Source organism: Lacerta agilis, chromosome 13 (assembly GCF_009819535.1).
Source record: "Lacerta agilis isolate rLacAgi1 chromosome 13, rLacAgi1.pri, whole genome shotgun sequence".
NCBI classification, from domain to species: Eukaryota; Metazoa; Chordata; class Lepidosauria; order Squamata; family Lacertidae; genus Lacerta; species Lacerta agilis.
In genome coordinates this window covers 25,410,288-25,430,644 of record NC_046324.1, presented here as the reverse complement: position 1 = coordinate 25,430,644, position 20,357 = coordinate 25,410,288, and the positions used below count along the sequence as shown (strand labels likewise).

The following is a 20,357-nucleotide window of genomic DNA, read 5'->3' as shown; positions in this document are numbered from 1 at the left end:
AGCGAGCTTCATGGCTGAGTGGGGATTCAAACCCTGGTCTCCCAGGTCCTACACACTACACTGGCTCTCATGCGTGAGGGCGTCTTTGCCCAGCTCACCTTATAGTCATAGCCAGCACTGAACAGGATGTTGTTGGTGGTCGGGTGCCACTCAACAAGGCCGACACGCCGGCTGTGCCCGTACAACTCCAGGACAGCCTCCATCATGTTGCGCTTCAGTCCTCCGTCTGGAATTTCCCATATCCGAACCTTGAAGGACAGGAGAGCAAAAGGATGCTGTGAGGAGGATGTCTTTGTCAACTCAGCGGTTTGCCTGGATGAGGTAGGTTCATTATACAGTACACACACAACTGAGACGTTCTGCTACAGTAAAATGGGCCACACTCACACCATACTTTATTACTATTATTATTAACAAAAAATGGGAACCAAAGAACCTGCTAAGCATTGTCAGCACTGACTGGCTGTGGCAATATTATTATTATTATTATTATTATTATTATTATTATTATTATTATTATTATTATTATTATTATTATTATTATTATTATTATTATTACCACCCAGCCCATCTGGCTGGGTTGCAGCTTCCAGCACATATAAAAACATAATGCAACGTCAAACATTAAAAACTTCCTGATACATGCCTTCAAATGTCTTATTCAAGTATTGCAGTTCTTTATCTCCTTGACATCTGATGGGAAGGCATTCCAACATTTCAGGCAAGCCCTACATGGAGATACCATTGGCGATTGAACTGGGGGCCTTCTGCCTGCAAGACAGGGGCTCTGTCGCTGAGCCACCACTGTCCCCTTAACACACATTAAGTATAGGAAGCTGCCTTCCTATATTGGTCCTTCTTGCTCAGGATTGTCTGCTCTCACTGGCAGCAGCAGCTGTCCAGGATTTTAGGCAGGGGTCTTTGCCAGCTCTACCTGGAGAAGCTGTTGGGGATTGAATCTTGGCAACCACCCTTCTTCAGCGTTTCCACCACACCAGTTTCTGTTGCTGGTATGAAGCTGCATGGAGTTGTTGTCAGCTTGCAGATTAAGGACAGAGTTCTAGGTCCTTTAGTACAATGAAGTGAATATATATATATGCCTGATACATATAGAACATGCTAAGATCTGCAGTCCCTGAGGTCTTTGGAGAAGTGGGAGGCTCAGGCAGGAGCTGCCTGCTGTGGAGGGGATGCACTTTCTTGCAGCTGTATGGCTTCCCAACTGCAGCAGCCACCAGGCTATTAAAAAGCATTTTCTGATGACGGAGATGCATGACATCATGAAACGGGAGGGAGGGAGAGTCAGAGGCGCCCCCAGACAGCAGCTGAAGTTTTGCATGAAAATGTGAAGCAGTCTTTAACATCTGTCAATGCTGTGGACCTTTTTGCAAGTGCCTCTATGTCCGACAAACATAACGGAGGAGGCAGATGAAGCCTCCACATTTAGAAGTAGTATGACTCTGATTCTCAGATACACGACAAGAAAGATGCGTCTGGCTGGTAACAAGGCAAAGAGTGGCCCCATGTGGAAGGGAGTTCCAGAAAACATGGCCCACAAAGCTTAACACAGCACAAGCGGATAAAAGGTCCCGGGTGAGTGACAACAATATCATATGCGGATATCAAAGCAAGGGAATCACTTATAAAAGCAAGCAAAACAAGTAAAACTGCTCCAACCAAAAGAGAACAGGATAGACTCAGCCAGAGAGGTGGGTCACACAAAACAAGATACTTTTATCTGTCAAAGGCTGGTGGGATAAAGAGGCATTTTCAGATCCATTGGCCACACATCTCGAATTGGAGATCAGAACTGGCAACAGCTTTTTAAAGAAATGCCGCCCCCCCAAAAAAAATCTTCCTGCCTGGACAGCTTATTGGCCCCTCAGGAGAAATGTATAGGGAAGACAATCCCCCTGGGTCCTTCACCCCAACAGACTCCTTAATGCAAATGTTCCCTTGACGGCTCCACCCCTCCATGATGCAACTTTTCTGTGCATGGACAGAAGGCTCTACTGACCCTGTCCTGGCATGCATCCACCCCATTTAGGGAGAGAGGGGGGGGGAGGGTTGTTCCTGCCATAGCAAAGTATCCTGGAGGCCCCTTGTAGCCTCTGCCTCTGCCCCTGTCTCCTCCTCCTCCACCACCTCTTTCCCTCTCGCTCTCAAGCACTGAAAATCTGCTTTGGCACAAGACACTCCAGCCTGCCTGCTGCGCCAGCCACTTGCTCTGAGCCCCACCTTCTTCTCTCTGCTGCAGGGATGCAGGTGACCTTGAGAAGGTCGAGAGGAGACTCCAGAACTGCAGAGGCAGCTCAGACAGGAAGGCAGGCAGAGAGGAAGGGATGGAATGGGATGGGCTGGCCCCACAGAAACCTTGCTTAGAGCTTGGGGTGAGAATTTGGGGTGACCGGGGGGGGGGACTTCTGAAAGGCAAAGTTGGTGGTGAGTGCTATATGTCAATGTAGAAATAGTTTATCCTTTCCTAGCACCGCCTTTCTTTTAAAAAAGAGGTGTCACTGGCCATGTTCAGAACTCATCCACACTTGTGCTTGTGCCATGTCTGGAAAGCACAGGTCTGAGCGGTTTTTCCACTTGCCCCACTCCTTTCCAAGGGAAAACTAACTCTTTAGCAATGGATCAGAAGAAATGGCAATCTGGGGGAAACCTGAATTGCCATTTGTTCCAAATGAGCACTAAAGAGCTGTTTTCCCTGGGGGAAAGCAGTGGGAGAAGAGGAAATGTAGACAAGCCCTCACATCATACATTTAATGCACCGTGATAACGCTTTAAACACCCAAGGAATTCTGGGAGCTGTAGTTTGTTAAAGGGTGCAGCCTCTGGGAGTTTCAAGTTAAGAGAAAAGGCAAGGAAAAGGTGACATAACAGAGATATAAAAAATAAAAATAAAAAATTCCTTCCAGTAGCACCTTAGAGATATAAAAATTATGCATAGCCTGAAGAAAAGTTGTCTTCCCTCTCTCATAACACTAGCACTTGTGGGCATCCAATGAAGCTGAATGTGGGAAGATTCAGGACACGTAAAAGGAAGTGGGGTGGTGGTTACTGGCTTGTTGTTTTTATTTTGATTATATATTTTGTGGTTTTATAGTTTGTTCTGTGAACTGCCCTGAGACCTCCGGGTATAGGAGGGTATATAAATTCTATATTTGAAATTGGAATCAGAAGAAATATAGGCTACAGCATAACAAAGTTAAGTGAAGAGAGGATAAAAGAAGTGGAGATGTGGAATTTGATGTTTTATTTGATAAGAATAAGATTTAGGATTTAAGATATGTGGATTATAATTGTAAGACTAAGATTAGATGTAAGAAAGTAGATTTTACAATGTTACAAAGTTACTAAAGAAGATTAGAAATGAACGGAAAAGAGAGGATGTGAGGAAGTCCCAAGCTTAGGATTATAAAGAGGATAAGGATGAGTAAATAACTGTTTTGTTTGTGTGTATTTTGTGTGGTTTTTGTAGTGTATGTATTTGTGTTTTGTGTATTTTTGTTATTAAAATCCAATAAATTCTTTTGGAAAAAAATTCAATATAAATTCAATAAACATATAAATTCAATAAACAACCAACCAACCAACCAACCAACCAGCCAACCAACAAACAAACAACAACAACTATGGAACTCGGTCCCATAGGAGACAGTGATGGCCACCAACCTAGATGGCTTTAAAAGAGAAAAATACAAATTCATGGCAGGATGGCTCTGCCTCTGTATGTGGAGGCAGCGATACTTCTGAATACCAATTGCTGGAAACCACAGCGGCGCAGGGTATCCTTGTGCTCAGCTCCTGCTTGTGGGTTTCTCATTGGCAACAGGATGCCGTGAGAACAGGATGCTGGACTGGATGGGCCTCTGGTCTCATCCTGCAGGCTCTTCTGACGTTCTAATGTCCAGCTTTTGTTGTGGTGCTGCACATGAGTGCCCCTCTGCACACAGCAATGCTGTGGAACGTATGGGTGGTCCAGTATGAGTCCACCACTAAAGCCCTCTCATTGCATCGATTACGTGTTGCAGAAAACACCTGCAGAAATTCCACCAGTCTGAAGGGTCCCCAATAATCCTTTTGAACCCCCTTCCCTGAAGCAGGCAGCACATTCTGCTGCTTTCTACTTACCGAGGTGTCTTCAGAGCAGGACGCAATGACATTTTCAATAAAAGGGTTCCACTTGATGTCGAGCACATTCCCCTGATGGCCGCACACTTTGGGGTAGTTTGGTTCAATCCGGCCAGTCTGCAAAAACAAAGCAAGAATTTCGGATCAGCAACTTTTCAACAATTCGAGTACAAATGTTTTAAGACCGCCGCCTGCTGTTAACGGGGAGTCATCTGTGACCCAAATAAGGCATTGGGAGTACTCGGTTTAGAAGCATATATGTTGTCGTTGTTACTGGGGTCTCATCCAGACTATGTGCTACAAGTCTGGAAATGTTTAAAGTCCTGTGTCTGAGCGGGCTCTTTTTCAGTAATTTCTACAAAGTCTGGCTGAGGCACAAACAAGGTCATGGCGAAAGGAGAGGCTGCATTGTAATTTGAAAGAGGTGGCCTCCTTGCAAGGAGAGGGCTGCTTTGAAGCTGAGTCAATGTCAAGAGCTTCAAAGGTTCGCTGGAGATAGTGGCAGACTTGCAGGTAATTTTTACTGTGTGCCGGGGATCCTGTTTTGACACTGCTTCACTGGGAGGCTCATTTGATGTGGCCCCCCTTTCATCGCTTCACATCTCACCGCTTCAAAGTTCCCTAGCTCCCCTCGTTCCGGGGATGGGCGTCTTTCCATCTATAAATACACAGAAGTGTGCTGTTCTGATGGAAGAGAGCAGACAGGCAGGGAGGTGAAACCAGACCAGGTGGGTGGATGGAAGGGGGGGGGGACAGATTCTGAATAGTCTCTCCCCTCTCGGCGACACCACATGGCTTCCCGCAATTCTCCTTTTTGAAAAATAAAAACAAAACCCTCTAGCACAGGGATGGGAAAGCCTTGTGGACCCGAGGGCCACATTCCGTACTAGGCAACCTTCGGGGTGGGGGCACATGGCGGTTGTGGGCGGGACCAGAGGACAAAGTGGGTGGAGCAACTGATGTCTATCTTATCTTTGTGCCATAGGCCACTTTCTAGACATGCTGGTACCCCCTCATCCTTCTAGACAAGCAAGGGGAACCCTCAGAAGTCAAGGGCAAATTCCAGCCAGGCAAAAGCACTTGAGGCTGGTGAGGGGCAAGGCCTGCAAAGAGGGGGTGAGGTTTGGGTAAATTCGGAGGGCCAGGTGGAGAGGACTGCATTTTGTTCCCTGGCCTGATGTTCCCCACCCTGTTGCTGCTGCTGCTGCTGCTGCACAGATGCATATTCTCCCCTAAGACAGCTAGACTTTGTTTTATTTACTGCATTCATATCCCACTTTTTCCTCCAAGGAGTTAAAGGTGGCTTCTCCTCATTTCATCCCCACAACAACCCTGTAAGGTAGGCTAGGCTGAGAGATGGCAGTGGCAGGCCCCCAAGGGCTCCAGGGCCAAGTGGGGATTTGAACCCTGGTCTCCAGGGTCCTAATCTGACACTCTAACTACTACACCACACTGCCTCTCGCAACCACAAAATGGGCTACACCTAGCCAGCGGCAGATGCTCGAGCTCCCTGGAAATGCAGAATCAGGGGCTTGCTCTGCATCAAGATAAACTTCTTGAAGCTGCCAGCCCAGTTGGTGACAGCAGTGGTGCAGTGGCCAGGTATTAAATTAGGAAGCTATTCTGGAGCAAGGAGCATGGGGAATACTCTCTCTTTCTCCTCCCCAGCCTTGCACGGCTCTCCCTCCCTCCTATTGTCCTGTCCAGTCCCATTGCAATGCTTCTGACTCCCAGTTGCGAAGGTAAGGGAGGGAAGCCTCTTCCCCTCCTGCTGAGCTTGTGAGATTCCCTCTGGGGCATCTGGAAGATTTAATCCACTTGCAGAGCTAAATTCTGCTCTTCTTCAAGGCTCGGGTCCTCAAATCTCCCTACAGAAGCAAGCCAGAGATAACAATTCCTCTTCTCACAATGGCCAACCAGATGCGTGAATGGAAAGTCCCCAAACAGGACAAAAGTGCCACAGCACTCTCCCCTCTTGGAATTCCCATCAACTGGTATTCAGAAGCATCACTGCTTCCGACAGTGGAGAGAGAGCATAGCCATCCTGGTCAGTAGCCGTCAATAGCTTTCTCCTCCATGAATTTGTCTAATCCTCTATTTTAAAGCCATCCAAGCTGGTGGTCATCATTGCCTCCTTTGGGAGCGAGTTCCACAGACATAGAATCATAGAGTCAGAAGGGACCCTGAGGATCATCTAGCCCAATCCCCTGCGATGCAGGAATATGCAGCTGTCCCACACGGGGATTGAACCTGCAACCTTGGGTGTTATCAGCACCATGCTCTAACCAACTGTACGCCATGTAAAGAAAGACTTTCTTTTATCTGTCCTGAAAAGTCCTATGTGGGCTGGAGTGGCAGCGATTTCAAACAAACTCAAGCTTTATTTTCAAAAGCTGAGAAAGAGAGATTTAATCCACATTAAACTGGATTATTTGCTTGAATAAATGTATACAGAGAAGCAATTTTTGAGAGGATAGTTTAAGCAAGGTTTTAACCAGCAGAGGGTGCCATTAGGCACCCTTACAATCTCCAGCTCCTTTGACAGGATATACAGTACCTGGCCACCGAACAGCTACCGTTCCTGAATCACAGCATCATAGAATCATAGGAGTCGGATGGGACCTTGAGGGTCATCTAGTCCAACCCCTGCAATGCAGAAATCTTTTGCCCAGTGTGGGACTCGAACCCACGACCTTGAGATCAAGAGTATTATGCTGTACCGACTGAGCTATCCTGTTACATTCAAGAAAAGGTCGGTCGTGTTTTCATTTAATCCTCAATGGTAGTCCTGTTTTTAGATTGCTTAAAAAAAAAAGACAAGGGGGAAAGTCACCTGCAGGTCAAGGTCCATTGAGCCTTTCCAGGAAAGTGTCTTTGCAAAAATAAGATCAGGAGAAAATCTAACCTACTTGTTATTGTCTCTCGTGTGAAATGCAGGCTTTGTCATCACAAAAGTTGTGGATTCATCACTCTCACCAGAAAGGTGATAAACTGCCTGGAAAGGTGACCTGACCTGCTGGTAGCCACAAAACTGAATCAAAGGCTAAACTTTCAGTTAGTAAATTAGTAAATGGCTGGTTCCTCCCTTCCATCATTTGCATGGAAATGGTGGGGGCACCCTGCTGTCTAAATCTTGGGGGAGCCTGGTCTTGGGAATGCATAAGTGCCAACCCTTCACCTTGGATTTTCCTCTTGGGTATCCAAGCCCAGTCACAAAGAATCAAGCAAGAATTTTACCAGCAAAGCCTAAGAAACCAGGTAAGCTGGAATGAAGAGAAGAAATGTGCAATTGCCTTTCTTAAGCTGCATGGGAATGCAGCCTTTTCAACCAGCTTACAGATGTTGGGAAATGCAATAGCCTTACACAAATCAGAAAAGCCTTGCAGCTAGATCAGTCCAGTGGCCCAACTAGTCCAGCATCTTCTCACAGTGGCCAGCCAGATGCCCCCGACTAGATGCCCGCAAGCAGGACCTGAGCGCAACAGCAACTCTCCCTTCCTGCAGCTTCCAGCAACTGGTGTTCAGAAGCATTACTGCCAGTTTTCAGCCTTGCTGGTGAAAAGAGAGGGAGGCTGACGGGTGGCTTCGTTTTTCAATCTAGTGCAGGAAAGTGCTGCAGAGCCCAGCAGAGGCTAAAATAGTTGCTAGCTGAGGATGTCTGTGCTTTTCATTCCCTGCCCCTAAAATGAGGCATTCAAGGTCACACAGGAGGACATGCCTGGCAGATGGGGGAGCAGAGATAAGGGGCGAGAGATTAGCCCGTCTACCATGTGGCCTGTCAGGTCCGCTGCCAAGCAACCTAAATCCAAACCCTGGCCAAGAGGACCCCCAACCTCTTGCAGATGCTCGTTTCTCTCAGAGATGCTTTGGTTTAGGAGCCACTCCAGAATGACAAGGGCAGGCCTGTGTGAACAACACCACAGGTCCCCAAGGGTGCAGTGCAGTGGACATGAGACATTGGCTCCCTGGTGCAGAATTCAGCTTGCTTTTAAAGGATTAAACAAGTTACTTTGACTGCGTCGTTGCAGGAAAACATTTGGCACATTTCGTTGACCTTCATTCCCCTCTGTCGCTTGCTCCCTTAACAAGCTAATTCCATTTTATTAGGGAGTGGAGATGATGATCCACAAATGGAAGCCGCATGAGAGAAAACTAAGCACTTTGTATTGAAGTTTGCTTATTAATTTAATACTAGAAGTCGTGGACATTCAGTGATGCTGCTGCTGCATGCTGGGAGATTTCAGGACACATCAAAGCAAGTCCTTCTTTATCCTGCGAGCCTCTTTCCTGCAGTACCTGATCGGCAGGGGCAGAGGGAGCCTTTGCCGGAAAGCAGCAAACCACCGCCACCTGGCTTCCAGCAGCCCTGAAATTCTGCACATTATTTTCCAGACCTCCACTGGGCTCCAAGTGCAGCTGCAAGGGGGGGGGGGAGAGACCTTTTTGCTATTTCATGACTTGTGTCCATCAGAAAGGAAAGCAGAAGCCTACATCCATCTGTTCTTTCTCTCTCAAGATGCTCTGCAGCTGCCTTGCTACTGCCTTGGAAGGAAGCTTCGCTGCAGAGCCTGGCAAACGGACACAGGAGGAAGGAGTCTAAGCTTCTCCTTCTTGCAGAGAGCAGCAGAATCAGGGCCAAAGTAAACACAAAGGGATCCTCCAGGCTAGCTTATTGGGTATCCAACCTGGTTTGCCTGTACAAAGCTTATGCAGAGCAGAGGTGAGATTAAATCCAGTCTATATTGAACATTCATTCCGATCCATCTTCTTGTTAATCATTCCTCCACCCCACACTTTTCAATGCATTTATTTCCCTGTCACCTTCCAAACCACAGATAGCCCTTAAAAAACAAAAGTGGGTTTGTTGCATCAGGCTGCAGAGCTGAAGAAGCTTCTTGGCCTAGATGACCAACTCTGCAGCTCCCCCCAGCATGGGACAACCTTGACAAGTGGACTGGACCCCCACCTGTGTAGAGAAAAGAAGCTCAGCAAATTTTCAGCCAAAGTTGGCTGTGTACAGCATAGATTGGCTGTTGTCTACGACGTCATGAGCTCCCTCCCTTCTGGGGAATGTTTCTGGAGCAGTTTGTGCCCATTTAAAAATGCTGGTCATGCTTTCAAACAGAATAAGTAAAGAGAACAAATGTATATCTAAATGAATAAAATATTGTGTGTTATTCAGACTAAACAGGGGGCAGACGAGGGGAAATGGCAAGATGGATCTACTGGCATTTTAAATGGAGAAATGGGAGCCAACTAGGCACACACAGAAACAGGTTGCACACACACACAGGAAGGCAGCCCCTCCCTCCTAATTTGATCCATGCAAACCAGCTGAAGAAGCTAGCAGCAGCACCACCCCAGTTCAGCTCATGAAAATTGGTTCTGCCTTGGGTAAGGGCAGAAGAGTTTGCCTGGGGGCCAAACAAGGACCCAAACTTGGAGTTAGCCACCCCTGGCTTAGAGCCACAGCCACCTTCCAGCCCTGCTGCAAAGAGGCTGGACAGATGCTTTTGGTACAACCCTAATAAATATCAGCCACCCAAGACTCCTCTCCTCCACAAGACGTTTTCCTTAAGACCATAAGGAGAACCTGCTGGATCAGGCCAATGGCCCATTTAGTCCAGCATCCTGTCCTCAAAGGGGCTGACCAGATGCCCGCAGACGGATGCCCACAAGTAGGATTTGAGCACAAGAACATCCTCTCCCCTCCTGGCATTTCCAGCAACTGGTATTCAGAAGCATTGCTGCTGCACCTGCGGTGGCAAAGCATAGCCATCACGGCTAGTAGCCATGGATGGTTTCCTCCTCCTCCTCCTCCATGAATTTGTCTCATCTTCCTTTTAAAGTCACCCAAGTCAGTGGCCACTCCGGCCTCCTGCGGCAGTGAGTTTCAGAGCTTAATTAGGCACTGTGCAAAGGACTCCTACTGATTGCAGGCAGCAAATGCCTCTGAATGCCACTGGCTGGGGTTCACAAGTGGGGAGAGCATTGCTGTTGCACTCAGGTGCTGCTTATGGGCTTCCCCTTGAGGCATCCGGCCAGCTACTGTGAGAAAAAGATGCTGGACTGGATGGCCCCCAGTGGCCTAATCAAGCAGGGATCTTCCTATGTTCTGTTTCTCTTCTCCTATTCTCTTAGGAGCATAGCAGCAACGGAAGGAGGCCAATGGCAGCAGGCGACGGAAACTGAAGCTCATGGAACATATCAGGCTGACTTCCTCGGCACACCCAGGAGGAATCGCTTTGGACCATTTCATGCAGAACAAGCCCTTCAATTGTGCAGGCACTACAGAGATGGTGCGAGAAGGAAAGAGGGCGTGCCTTCACTAGCCACACACCTCCTTGCTGCATTTCAGTCCATTTTTATTTCTTGCTTTCCTGGACATGCAGTTCTTCCTCTTGGAATGTCAAGATGGGTGGGTGTTTGTGTGTGTGTTGCTAAACTTGGACAATTGTGCCCAAGCCCCTCTTAGCAAATATGATTAAAAGGAGAGGGATCTTGATAAGGGGTATTTAAAAGGTAGTGGGCTAGGATTAGGAATTGGTCCGAGCTCTCCATTTCAGATTTTTGCAGTTTCTCCCCCCCCCACCTGATATTCAGTTTCCTGCTTCTCCACATCTGTTTCCCCTCCCTCTCCCCTTTTAAAAGAGGTCCTTATGAAAACTCATCAGCAAACTTCTCCCAATGTACACATTTTTTTTTTTTGCAAAAGATTTCCTCCTAATATAATGCAACTTTGTGTGCTATTTCCATGAATATATGCATTTCTTGCTTGTGTACTTTACGTAGACACACCTTTGAACACCATGGTTGGCTGGAGAACTCTGTTGCAAAATTCAAATTTGGAACTTTGGTTTCAAGTTTAAAATACCCCCCTGGATGCTTTGGGCTAGAACTCCCATCCATCTGGGGGCCAATAGGAATTATAGTCCCAAACATCTGGCAGGCACCAAGTTGGCAAAGAGCATTTTAGCTTTTCAAAAAGGCTTTAAAATCACCCCCCCCCCCAGAATTTAGTGACTGAGGGGAGCAGTGTATGTAAAACATCTTCTAAACTTGTAGCCTCTTTTTCTATGGAGCCACAGCAGCAATAGGAGATAGAGCTTCATTTCTTCAGCAGCTGTGCTGGGAACAATTGACCTTTGTTAAATTTCAGGAACAGCTCCAACAGGAAGAGCAGGGGAAGAATCTTCCTCGCCCTATGGGAAAGGTCATGCCCATCCCAGCACAATGGAGTGGCATCCCTGCCCCCCCACCAGGAAACCCACTTGGCCAGCCTGACACAGCCAGAGGCCCAAGGCTGTGGCTCACATGGCATCTCAGGCAGATCATAGAACTGTAGAGTTGGAAGGGACCCCAAGGGTCATCTAGTCCAACATCCTGCAATGCAGGAATAAAGAATCCTTGACAGGTGACCACCTAATCTCTGCCTAAAAACCTCTGACTAGGGAGAGTCCACCTCCTTCCAAGGTCATCCATTCCACTTCTGAACAGCTTGTACCCTCCGGAAATTCTTCCAAATGTTTAGCCGGAATCTCTTTTCCTTGTCATTTGAATCTGTTGGCTTGGATTCTCTCTTTTTGGAGAAGCAGAAAACAAGCTTCCATGTATCTGAAGACGGCTATCATGTCGCCTCTTAGGAGGGGGAGAAGAATCTCATGTAAAATCAAGCAAACTCTATTGGCTCTAACTTCTACCCAGACTTCTTGGAGAAGCTGAGTCAGTGGATTGTGCTTCCTCTCTTTTAGTCTGCGAGAGAACATGACCTGGCGAGGGTGCTGTGTTGGAGAAGGAATTGGAGAGGGTGGTCTCCAAATTCCAAATGTGACCTTGGGGCCAAAGACATTAGTGACCCCCTGTAAGGCATGCTGACGTTCCACACATGGTTTGCAACATAACATGTGATCCCATTAATTACCATTATGCTTCTTCAGTGATGGTTTGTACATCACATTGACCACAGGTTAGGGTTGTGTTTCCCTCTACCCCCCACCCCCCTTGTATGGGAAGGAGACTAAAATGGTTAAAAACAAAATGCTCTCACTTAACAGCCAGGTTTTCTTTTTCTCTTTCTTTCCATAATGACAACCATTCTGGGTACCCACTCCATCCGTCTAAATGCTAAATGTTGCTATGGAAACCCTCATTGGACGCACACAAAATTATCTTTGACATCACTTGGCACAGACAAGCCATACCTTGAGAAGTTAAAGCAATCCCCCTCTCTTACCCAGATGGCACATTTTATGCTACAAAATGTCGTCAAAAAATGCCCCTCTGCCTCCAGCTCCTAGTGCTGAGCTGCTTGCGTGGGTGGACGTCAGTCATCCAAATGGATCCCCACTTGTCAGTCATTCAGCCTACATGCTCAAGACAGACCCTGTTTCTCTTTGCATGCTGCTGCCTAAAATATTCTAATTTCCCCAATCTAATTTCGCCTTTGACAGCCTGGATAGCTCTGTTGGTTAGAGAGTAGTGCTGAAAAGGTTGCAGGTTCGATCCCCGTATGGGACAGCTGCGTATTCCTGCATTGAAGTAGGTTGGACGAGATGATCCTTGGGGTCTCTTCCGACTCTGCAATTCTTTTATTATTCTATGATTCTCCCTCACAACAACCTCTAAGTTGCCATCAGTCTGTTTTTCTTATCTGTGAGACTAAAGAAGAACTGCCACACCTTTCAGTGGTGACGTGACTCATAGAATCATGGACTTGGAAGGGAGCTGAAGGGGCATTTAGTCTCACCCCCTCGCAATTCAGTAACCAAGGCTAACAGACTCGTTTCAGTTTGTCTGGCCTTCTGACATGGGGGTCAACTGACATATTTCACTTTGCTTTTGCAGTCAGAAGGGCAAGAGTAGCACCTGCTGCCTGAATGCCATGTGTAAGGCAGTTTGTATCATGATAGTGTGACATAGTGGTTAGAGTGTTAGACCTAGGAGACTGGGTTTTAAATCTCCACTCAGCCATGAAGCTCGCTGGGTGACTCTGGGCCATTCACTGCCTCTCAGCTTAGCCTACCTCACAGGGTCATTGTGGGGATTAAATGAGGAAGGGGAAAACCACGTACGCTATCTTGATTTCCTTGGAGGAAAAAGGTGGGATATAAAATGCATTTTTTAAAATTAAAAAAAAAACCGTTTTAAAAGTGAGATACGGAATGTTTGAGACTGGAAGGGGGGCACACGACTTCTTCGTTGCACCAAATTTGACTCAGCTTGCCGCAAATATAATCCCATCTGGGTGTGTTATTAATAGCACTGCCTACACATTAAAACAGGATGGAAGAGGTCAAACAGTCCACAGAGAGTACATAGCTAATTGCAGGATCCTTTCAAATCTCTCCATGGCTCCAAAATGCTGATTCCAAGATCTGAATTTGTGGGGCAATTAAGACATTTGGGGCACGTGAACCAACGTGTCTCTGAAAAGAGGGGCTGAAGATTTTGTTCAGAGGCAAGGAGCAAGCATGTGAAAGCTGATAGGATGCACATCAGAAACAGAGGGAGCTGATTTATACAGAGACCACCAGTTCATCTAGCTATGTAATGTCTACACTGACTAGACATGTGGCTGCCCAGGATTTCAGGGAGGGGACATTCCCAGGTTCAGTCCCTGAGATGCTGTTGGGGATTGGACCTGGGAAGTTCTGCATGCAAAGCAGCTGACCTGCCTCTCAGCAACAGCCCTTCCCTCCCTCCAATTTCCCCCACCACGATGGAACGTAATTAGCTGCCTCAAGCCAAGAACATAGTCTGCACGCAAAGCCATCTCTTCTCCAGTGACTCAGCTGGGCACCAGTAGAACACTTTCCACCATTAGCCTTTCCTGGTGTTAACCAGAAAATGAAAATTCAAGCATGAAGCTAGGGATGCCATATTTCAAAAAGTTGCACCAGGACATCCCCAAAATTGTTGAGCTTTTTTAAAGGAAAACCTGAAAGTGTTTGGCTTTTTTAAAAACCAACAACAACAGAAATATGATTTTTGAATTGACTTGCCTAAGATACAGGACACAGTGCCACCTTTCAGAAATTCTCTCTGAATGTCACTTCCACCTTTGAAATCATGGTAATGACCAGGATGTATGCCAACCCTGATGAAGCCATCCGACAAACAAACGCATCAAGGAAGGACTTGTACAATCAATGGCTATGATCATGCCTCTTTTGACTGGCTGCCCTGCTACAAAGGAAGTTCCTGTGTCTATTATGGCATCTGAGCTGGTGTCTATAATGTCTTAAGACTGGAAAGGTGGTGGCATTATGGGCTCCTCTGGTGCTGTGACTTCTGAGGAGATAGAAATGCCAAAGGCTGATTGAAAAGAAACATTCTTCTCCAGGTATGCACTCTGAATCTGTGGCATCTGGCTGACGCCTGTGAGAACAGGATGCTCAATTGTCATGGATGCGTTAGCTGAGATTCCTGCATTGCAGGGGGTTGGACTAGATGACCCTTGGGATCACTTTCAACTCTACAATACTATGGTTCTAAGTGTTTACAAGCATTGCTCCAGAACCCCCAAATGGTACATTCAAGTGTCTTTCTGGGAGTGTAGCCTAGAACCAAACTCTGCATTGGGGCAACAAATTGCACAGTGAACCAATGGTTTGCTTTTAAAGCGAAGGGCCAACAAGTTTGGTTCTCCCTATGGAGATCTGAATGAGCATCATGTGATGTCATCTCCATGTACAAATAGTCAAAGATGCTTGGGACATCCTAATGATCAAGATGGATGCTCTGTTCTGACCACAAGGGGTTAACAACAAAAGATGATACTAAAGTGCTACCGGTATATTAATGGCCCTGGAGTTGAGATTCAGTGGCAAAGAGACAGGAGAGTCACTCCCAACTGCAGCTCATGTACCTTGTTTTTGGAATATTAATCAGAATCAAGCTGCGTCTCACAATTAGAACGCTGATTGTACTTCCCTCCATCTGTAGTCAACCCAATTAAAGACGGCAGCTTAGGAAGAGGTTCATCGGGGGAGTTAATTGGGGAAATGAAATGGGCCTTTATGCTTAGGAAATGGGGGGGCACTGCCGAGCTTGAGGGGGCACCCTGCTTTCACTTCTCTGCCACTGCTCCCCCCCCCCCGCTGCCCTGCCTGAAATCTCAAGTTACGAGATCTCAACGAGTATGCTGCCTCTCTCTTTCTCGCTGGCCTCGTTCCCTCACCGCTGATGCAACTTGCTAATTTCAGTGCCGCCATCAGAAGACAGAACAATGACTTCTGGTTGTTTTAGCCTTCTCTTAGAAGAAGATGGTGTCTTGAGTTCCCCCCGGATAATTTCACTGAGGTGCCTTTTCCATCTGATTCTAGGCAAAGGATCCAGTTCTCAGGTGGCAGGGATGACCACCAACCTAGATGGCTTTAGAAGAGGATTGGATAAATTCATGGAGGAGAGGGTTATCGATGTCTAATCGCAGGATGCCATCGCTCTGTCTCCACAGTTGGAGGTAGCAATGCTTCTGAAAACCAGTTGCTGGAAACCGCAGGAGGGGAGAGGGCTCTTGGGCTCAGATCCTGCTTCCTGGTTTCCCACAAGTACATGCTTGGCCGCCATGAGAACAGGATGCTGAACGAGGTGGGCCATTGGTCCAATCCTGCAGACTCTTCTTGATGGTGTAGTGCAGTGTGGTGTAGTGGTTAAGAGTGGTAGACTCATAATCTGGGGAACCAGGTTTGCGTCTCCGCTCCTCCACATGCAGCTGCTGGGTGACCTTGGGCTAGTCACACTTCTTGAAGTCTCTCAGCCCCACTCACCTCACAGAGTGTTTGTTGTGGGGGAGGAAGGGAAAGGAGAATGTTAGCTGCTTTGAGACTCCTTCGGGTAGTGGAAAGCGGGATATCAAATCCAAACTCTTCTTCTTATGTTCTAATGAAATCCCTCAGGGCTTAAACAGTTGCAACCCAGGGGAGTATTTTCTCCTCATACATCCTTTTCTCCTTGGGAAATTCATACCAAATGTCTTCTCATGCTTGTCTGATTTGTTTCCCCCCAACACTCCACAATGGTACAACCCTGAGCCAGGTGCAAAAGGCCTACAGATAGAATTAAAGAACAGGGATGCCTCATAGCACTTTCTGAACCAGAGAAGTTTCGTTTGTGGATCAGAATTGAACAGAGCTCATACCCTTGAAGACAGAACTCCGCTCCTGTTCCCCCCTCAACCAAGCTTCCTTCATTTCAGCAGTCTAATTCAGGAGAGCAAACTTGTTTCCTTATTGCTGCTGTTGAGCAGTTTCACGGAGAATTCAACCTGAATTGGGCTGTGTACAGATTACCATCTTAAAATGCAGACAGGTCATTCTTTTCCTCAACTCAGATCAAAGCTGGGTTTTTTTGGGGTGGGGTGGGGTGGGGTGGGGAAAAACATTGAAACCGAGCATTTCATAAGACAAGATAGATACAAGGCAGATATGGATTGCAGCTGGCGTAATGTTAAATCACTTCCCAAACCAGTGGTGGGAACACACTGGATGCTGGTAAATGGGAATGCATGCACTGCTTTCTTTGCAGGGAGATGAGATGACATTGACTATTTCATCAGCATTCGTTCTGGGCTGCTTGCGCGGCAGGTCAGGTGAGGTTGCATCAAGGCAAGTGCCATTCCACACTTTGCTGCACAGTTTTGAATCACTTTCCCAAAAAAGCCAATTGGAGGTAGGGGGAGTCAGGTTTGTTGCAGGAAATCTCTGCAGGATTAAACTATGGAACTCACTCCCGCAAGAAGCAGTGGTGGCTAGCAACTTGGATGGCTTTAAAAGGGGATTGCACAAATTCACGGAAAAGGCTCTCAGTGGCTATTGGCCATGGTGGCTATGCTCTGCCTCCTGAATACCAGTTGCCGGAAACCTCAGATCCTGCTTGTGGGTTTCCTACAGGCAAATGGTTGGCCACTGTGAGAACAGGATGTTGGACTAGTTGGGCTCCCTTTGACCTGACCTAGCAGGCTTTTCTTACATTCTATCGTTTATCCTCCCAATCACCTAACATTCTGCAACCTGAATTTCCTGCTGTGAAACTGGATCTTGCCCGAAAACTGAAACGCTCAGCAGCCTACTGCAGTAGATTCCCAATCTCCCTTCTTCTCATTCTTGATCCTGGCTGTGTCTAGGTTTAGGAATTGGCAGGTCTCTTGCAGCTCGCATTTTCTCTCCCAGACTTCTCATGTGGGCCTCCCTCTACCCCCACCCCCCAATAGCTGCCTTGCAGTCTGCTGAGTGGGAGTTTTTCTGGCTTCCAGTAAGAACAGGGAAGCAGGTTTTTTTTTATCATAAGTAGCTAAGATTTCTGATCTGCCAGCAGGGGAACATATGTCCCCCGAGAGAAGGCAATGTACTGGATGAGGGGGAAGAAAGTCATTTTAATAAAAGCTCGCCAGAATATCACAGCAAGGACTTTAGGCTCCTGAGCTGAAGCGGCTGCTCTCGGTAGTTTCTAGGCTACCTCAATTTATTTCTGCTAAATATAGAAGCATATTAATTAGGGGTCTGTTCATTTCAAAAGACTCCAGCTGATTGCAAAGAAACTAATCCAATCCTCCTTTGTTCTCCCAACCCACCTGTTAATTATGCAAATGCAGCAAGGTGCGCCCCTGATTTTATCTGGCTCCAGCAACTAGAAACCTAGGAAGCTGCATTATATATACCAAGTCAGACCCATTGCTCCAAATACCTCAATACTGTCTACAAGACATTCCTAGCCCTACCTAGAAGTACCAAAGATTGAATCTGGGACTTTGCACAGAACTATGGCCCTTCTGCAAGTGAATTCAAATACCTTGTTCCCTCCACCATTTCACAGATGCACATAAGGCCACTCCCTGTACATGAGTGGGTGGGGTTAGGGGCGGAGTCTGGCAGCCCATCAGTACAATTTATGGACAGTGGTGGGCTAGCACAGTCCAATTGCAAATGTGTCTCAGGTGGAATTAAAAGTTCACGCAGGCAGGGGCTGCAGGGACAGAGGACATCAGTCTTCCTCAACCTGGTGCCCTTCAGATGCATTGGACTAGCAACCTTTTTCAGCCGTGGGCCGGTCCACCGTCCCTCAGACCATGTGGTGGACCGGACTATTTTTTTTGGGGGGGGGGATGAACGAATTCCTATACCCCACAAATAACCCAGAGATGCATTTTAAATAAAAGCACACATTCTACTCATGTAAAAACACACTGATTCCTGCACCATCCGCGGGCTGGATTGAGAAGGCAATTGGGCTGGATCTAGCATGGCTGATTTGAAGCAATGCATTCATCCCAGAATTGTTTAGGTGGTCATTCAGTTGATTTCAAAATTAGATGGCTGCTGGCCACTTGGACCGGATGACCCTTTGTGTCCCTTCCAACTCTACAATTCTACGACTCTATGAATGTAGATTGGTTTGTTGCCTGTAGGGTAGCTTCACATACACCAGCAGTGAGAAAGTTATGGACTGCTTTTTATGCAAATCCATGTCGACTGCCAGGACGATTGTTCTAAGCCCTAAACAAATTGGGAGGAAAGCTTTACAATTCCATGTTTTGACCATCTGCATTTCTGAAATGTTACATGTTTAACATAGGTCACCTCCAGACCCTGTGTTCTGTGGGAGTGATTCAGTCACATAATGGAACTTCTGGTTTCCAGGTTTAAAGTGGATTAAGGTGTTCACATCCACACATAAGATTTTTATGGGTAGGGAAATGCTTTGAAAAATGCAGGTTGAGTGAATGGCCAGTGACAAGGCATAAACACCTGCAAGCAAATCAGAATGAATGCAGGACAAATGTTCGTTGTCATATAACCTCCCTGCAAACAAATCGGAACAAATACTCTCTGAAGGCTGGATATGATCTAACTGCCACCTAAACGTTCAGCATGCAAATCAGGATGAAATCTGAAGAGAAAGGCCATCTGGAGGACCCCGACTCTTGGACTGTCTTGTTTTTGTGTATTACATTGTGATGGCTGTTTGACACAGACAATGGAAAACCAGATGGATAACTGATAGCTAATGTCATGGCAAAGATGTCGGGTGCTTCCAGAACATGAACTTAATCCAGCATTCTCTGTCTGCTAACACAAGTGGAAGGGTGAGCTTTAATGTTGCACAACAGCAGTTGCACTGGCGAAAACTCACTGTGCAAAAGAAGGCTCTATTTATTTATTTATTTATTGCATTGAAAGTTCACCTTTTTCTCCAAGGAGCTAAAAGTGGCACACAGGGTTTTCTTCCCCTTTTTCTTGACTCCCCACAACAACCCCCAAGGTCACTCAGCGAGCTTCATGGCCAAGTGATGATTTGAACCATAGCTGTCAAGTTTCGGATTTGAAAATAAGGGATCAGCACCCTCACCTGTCCCGGGGACAGTCTACGGTTCTCCACGCCGTGGTACTCCCCCCAGGCTACAAATTAATTTACACCAAGCTACACAAATATGTGGGATTTGACTGGAGTAACACATGATTGGAAAGGTTTGCAGTTCCACAAACATAGGTGTGCACTGCCTCGAAATAATCATAGAATCAGAGTTGGAAGAGACCACAAGGGCCATCCAGTCCAACCCTGGTATCCAGCAAATTTAGGTTGTAACCCTGATTTGGCACCCTGGGGCAAATTATTTCTCTCTCTCTCTCTCTCTGTCTCTCTCTCTCTCTCTCTCTCTCTCTCTCACACACACACACACACACACACTGGATTTTTTTATGATATGGGAAGTGATGGGAATGTGCACTGTTAATGTAACATTGTGTAACTTCTCTGCAAACAATAGAGGCTAGATGCTCAATGAATAACTAACATCATCTAATTTCCCTGCAAATGTTTTGCAAATAGGTCAGGATGAATGTTTGATAAGCAGGGCACCTGGAAAGGTGCACAGTCCCAGCTGAAATGGGACAAAGAACACCCCCACCAGGGCTATATTTGGCTGTTTTTAGATTCAGACCAGCCAGTAGAGTCTGATGGGCTTATCAGCTCTAGGAAGAAGAAGAGGTTGGATTTGATATCCCGCTTTTCACTACCCGAAGGAGTCTCAAAGTGGCTAACATTCTCCTTTCCCTTCCTCCCCCACAACAAACACTCTGTGAGGTGAGTGGGGCTGAGAGACTTCAGAGAAGTGTGACTTGCCCAAGGTCACCCAGCAGCTGCATGTGGAGGAGTGGGGATGCGAACCCGGTTCCCCAGATTACGAGTCTACCGCTCTTAACCACTACACCACACTGGCTCTC

The 20,357-nt window shown here is 46.8% G+C and overlaps 1 protein-coding gene across 1 annotated transcript in view; it reads right to left on the bottom strand.

The window, feature by feature from the left end:
* CORO2B (coronin 2B) overlaps positions 1–20,357 on the bottom strand; it is a 72,733-nt gene that overhangs the window by 10,526 nt on the left and 41,850 nt on the right. Inside the window, exons 3-4 of the mRNA XM_033167229.1 lie at positions 4,138–4,254; positions 99–248 (exon numbers count right to left, since the gene is read on the bottom strand). Of these exons, the coding sequence (XP_033023120.1) occupies positions 99–248; positions 4,138–4,254 (267 nt within the window). The remainder of the gene's footprint in view (positions 1–98; positions 249–4,137; positions 4,255–20,357) is intronic.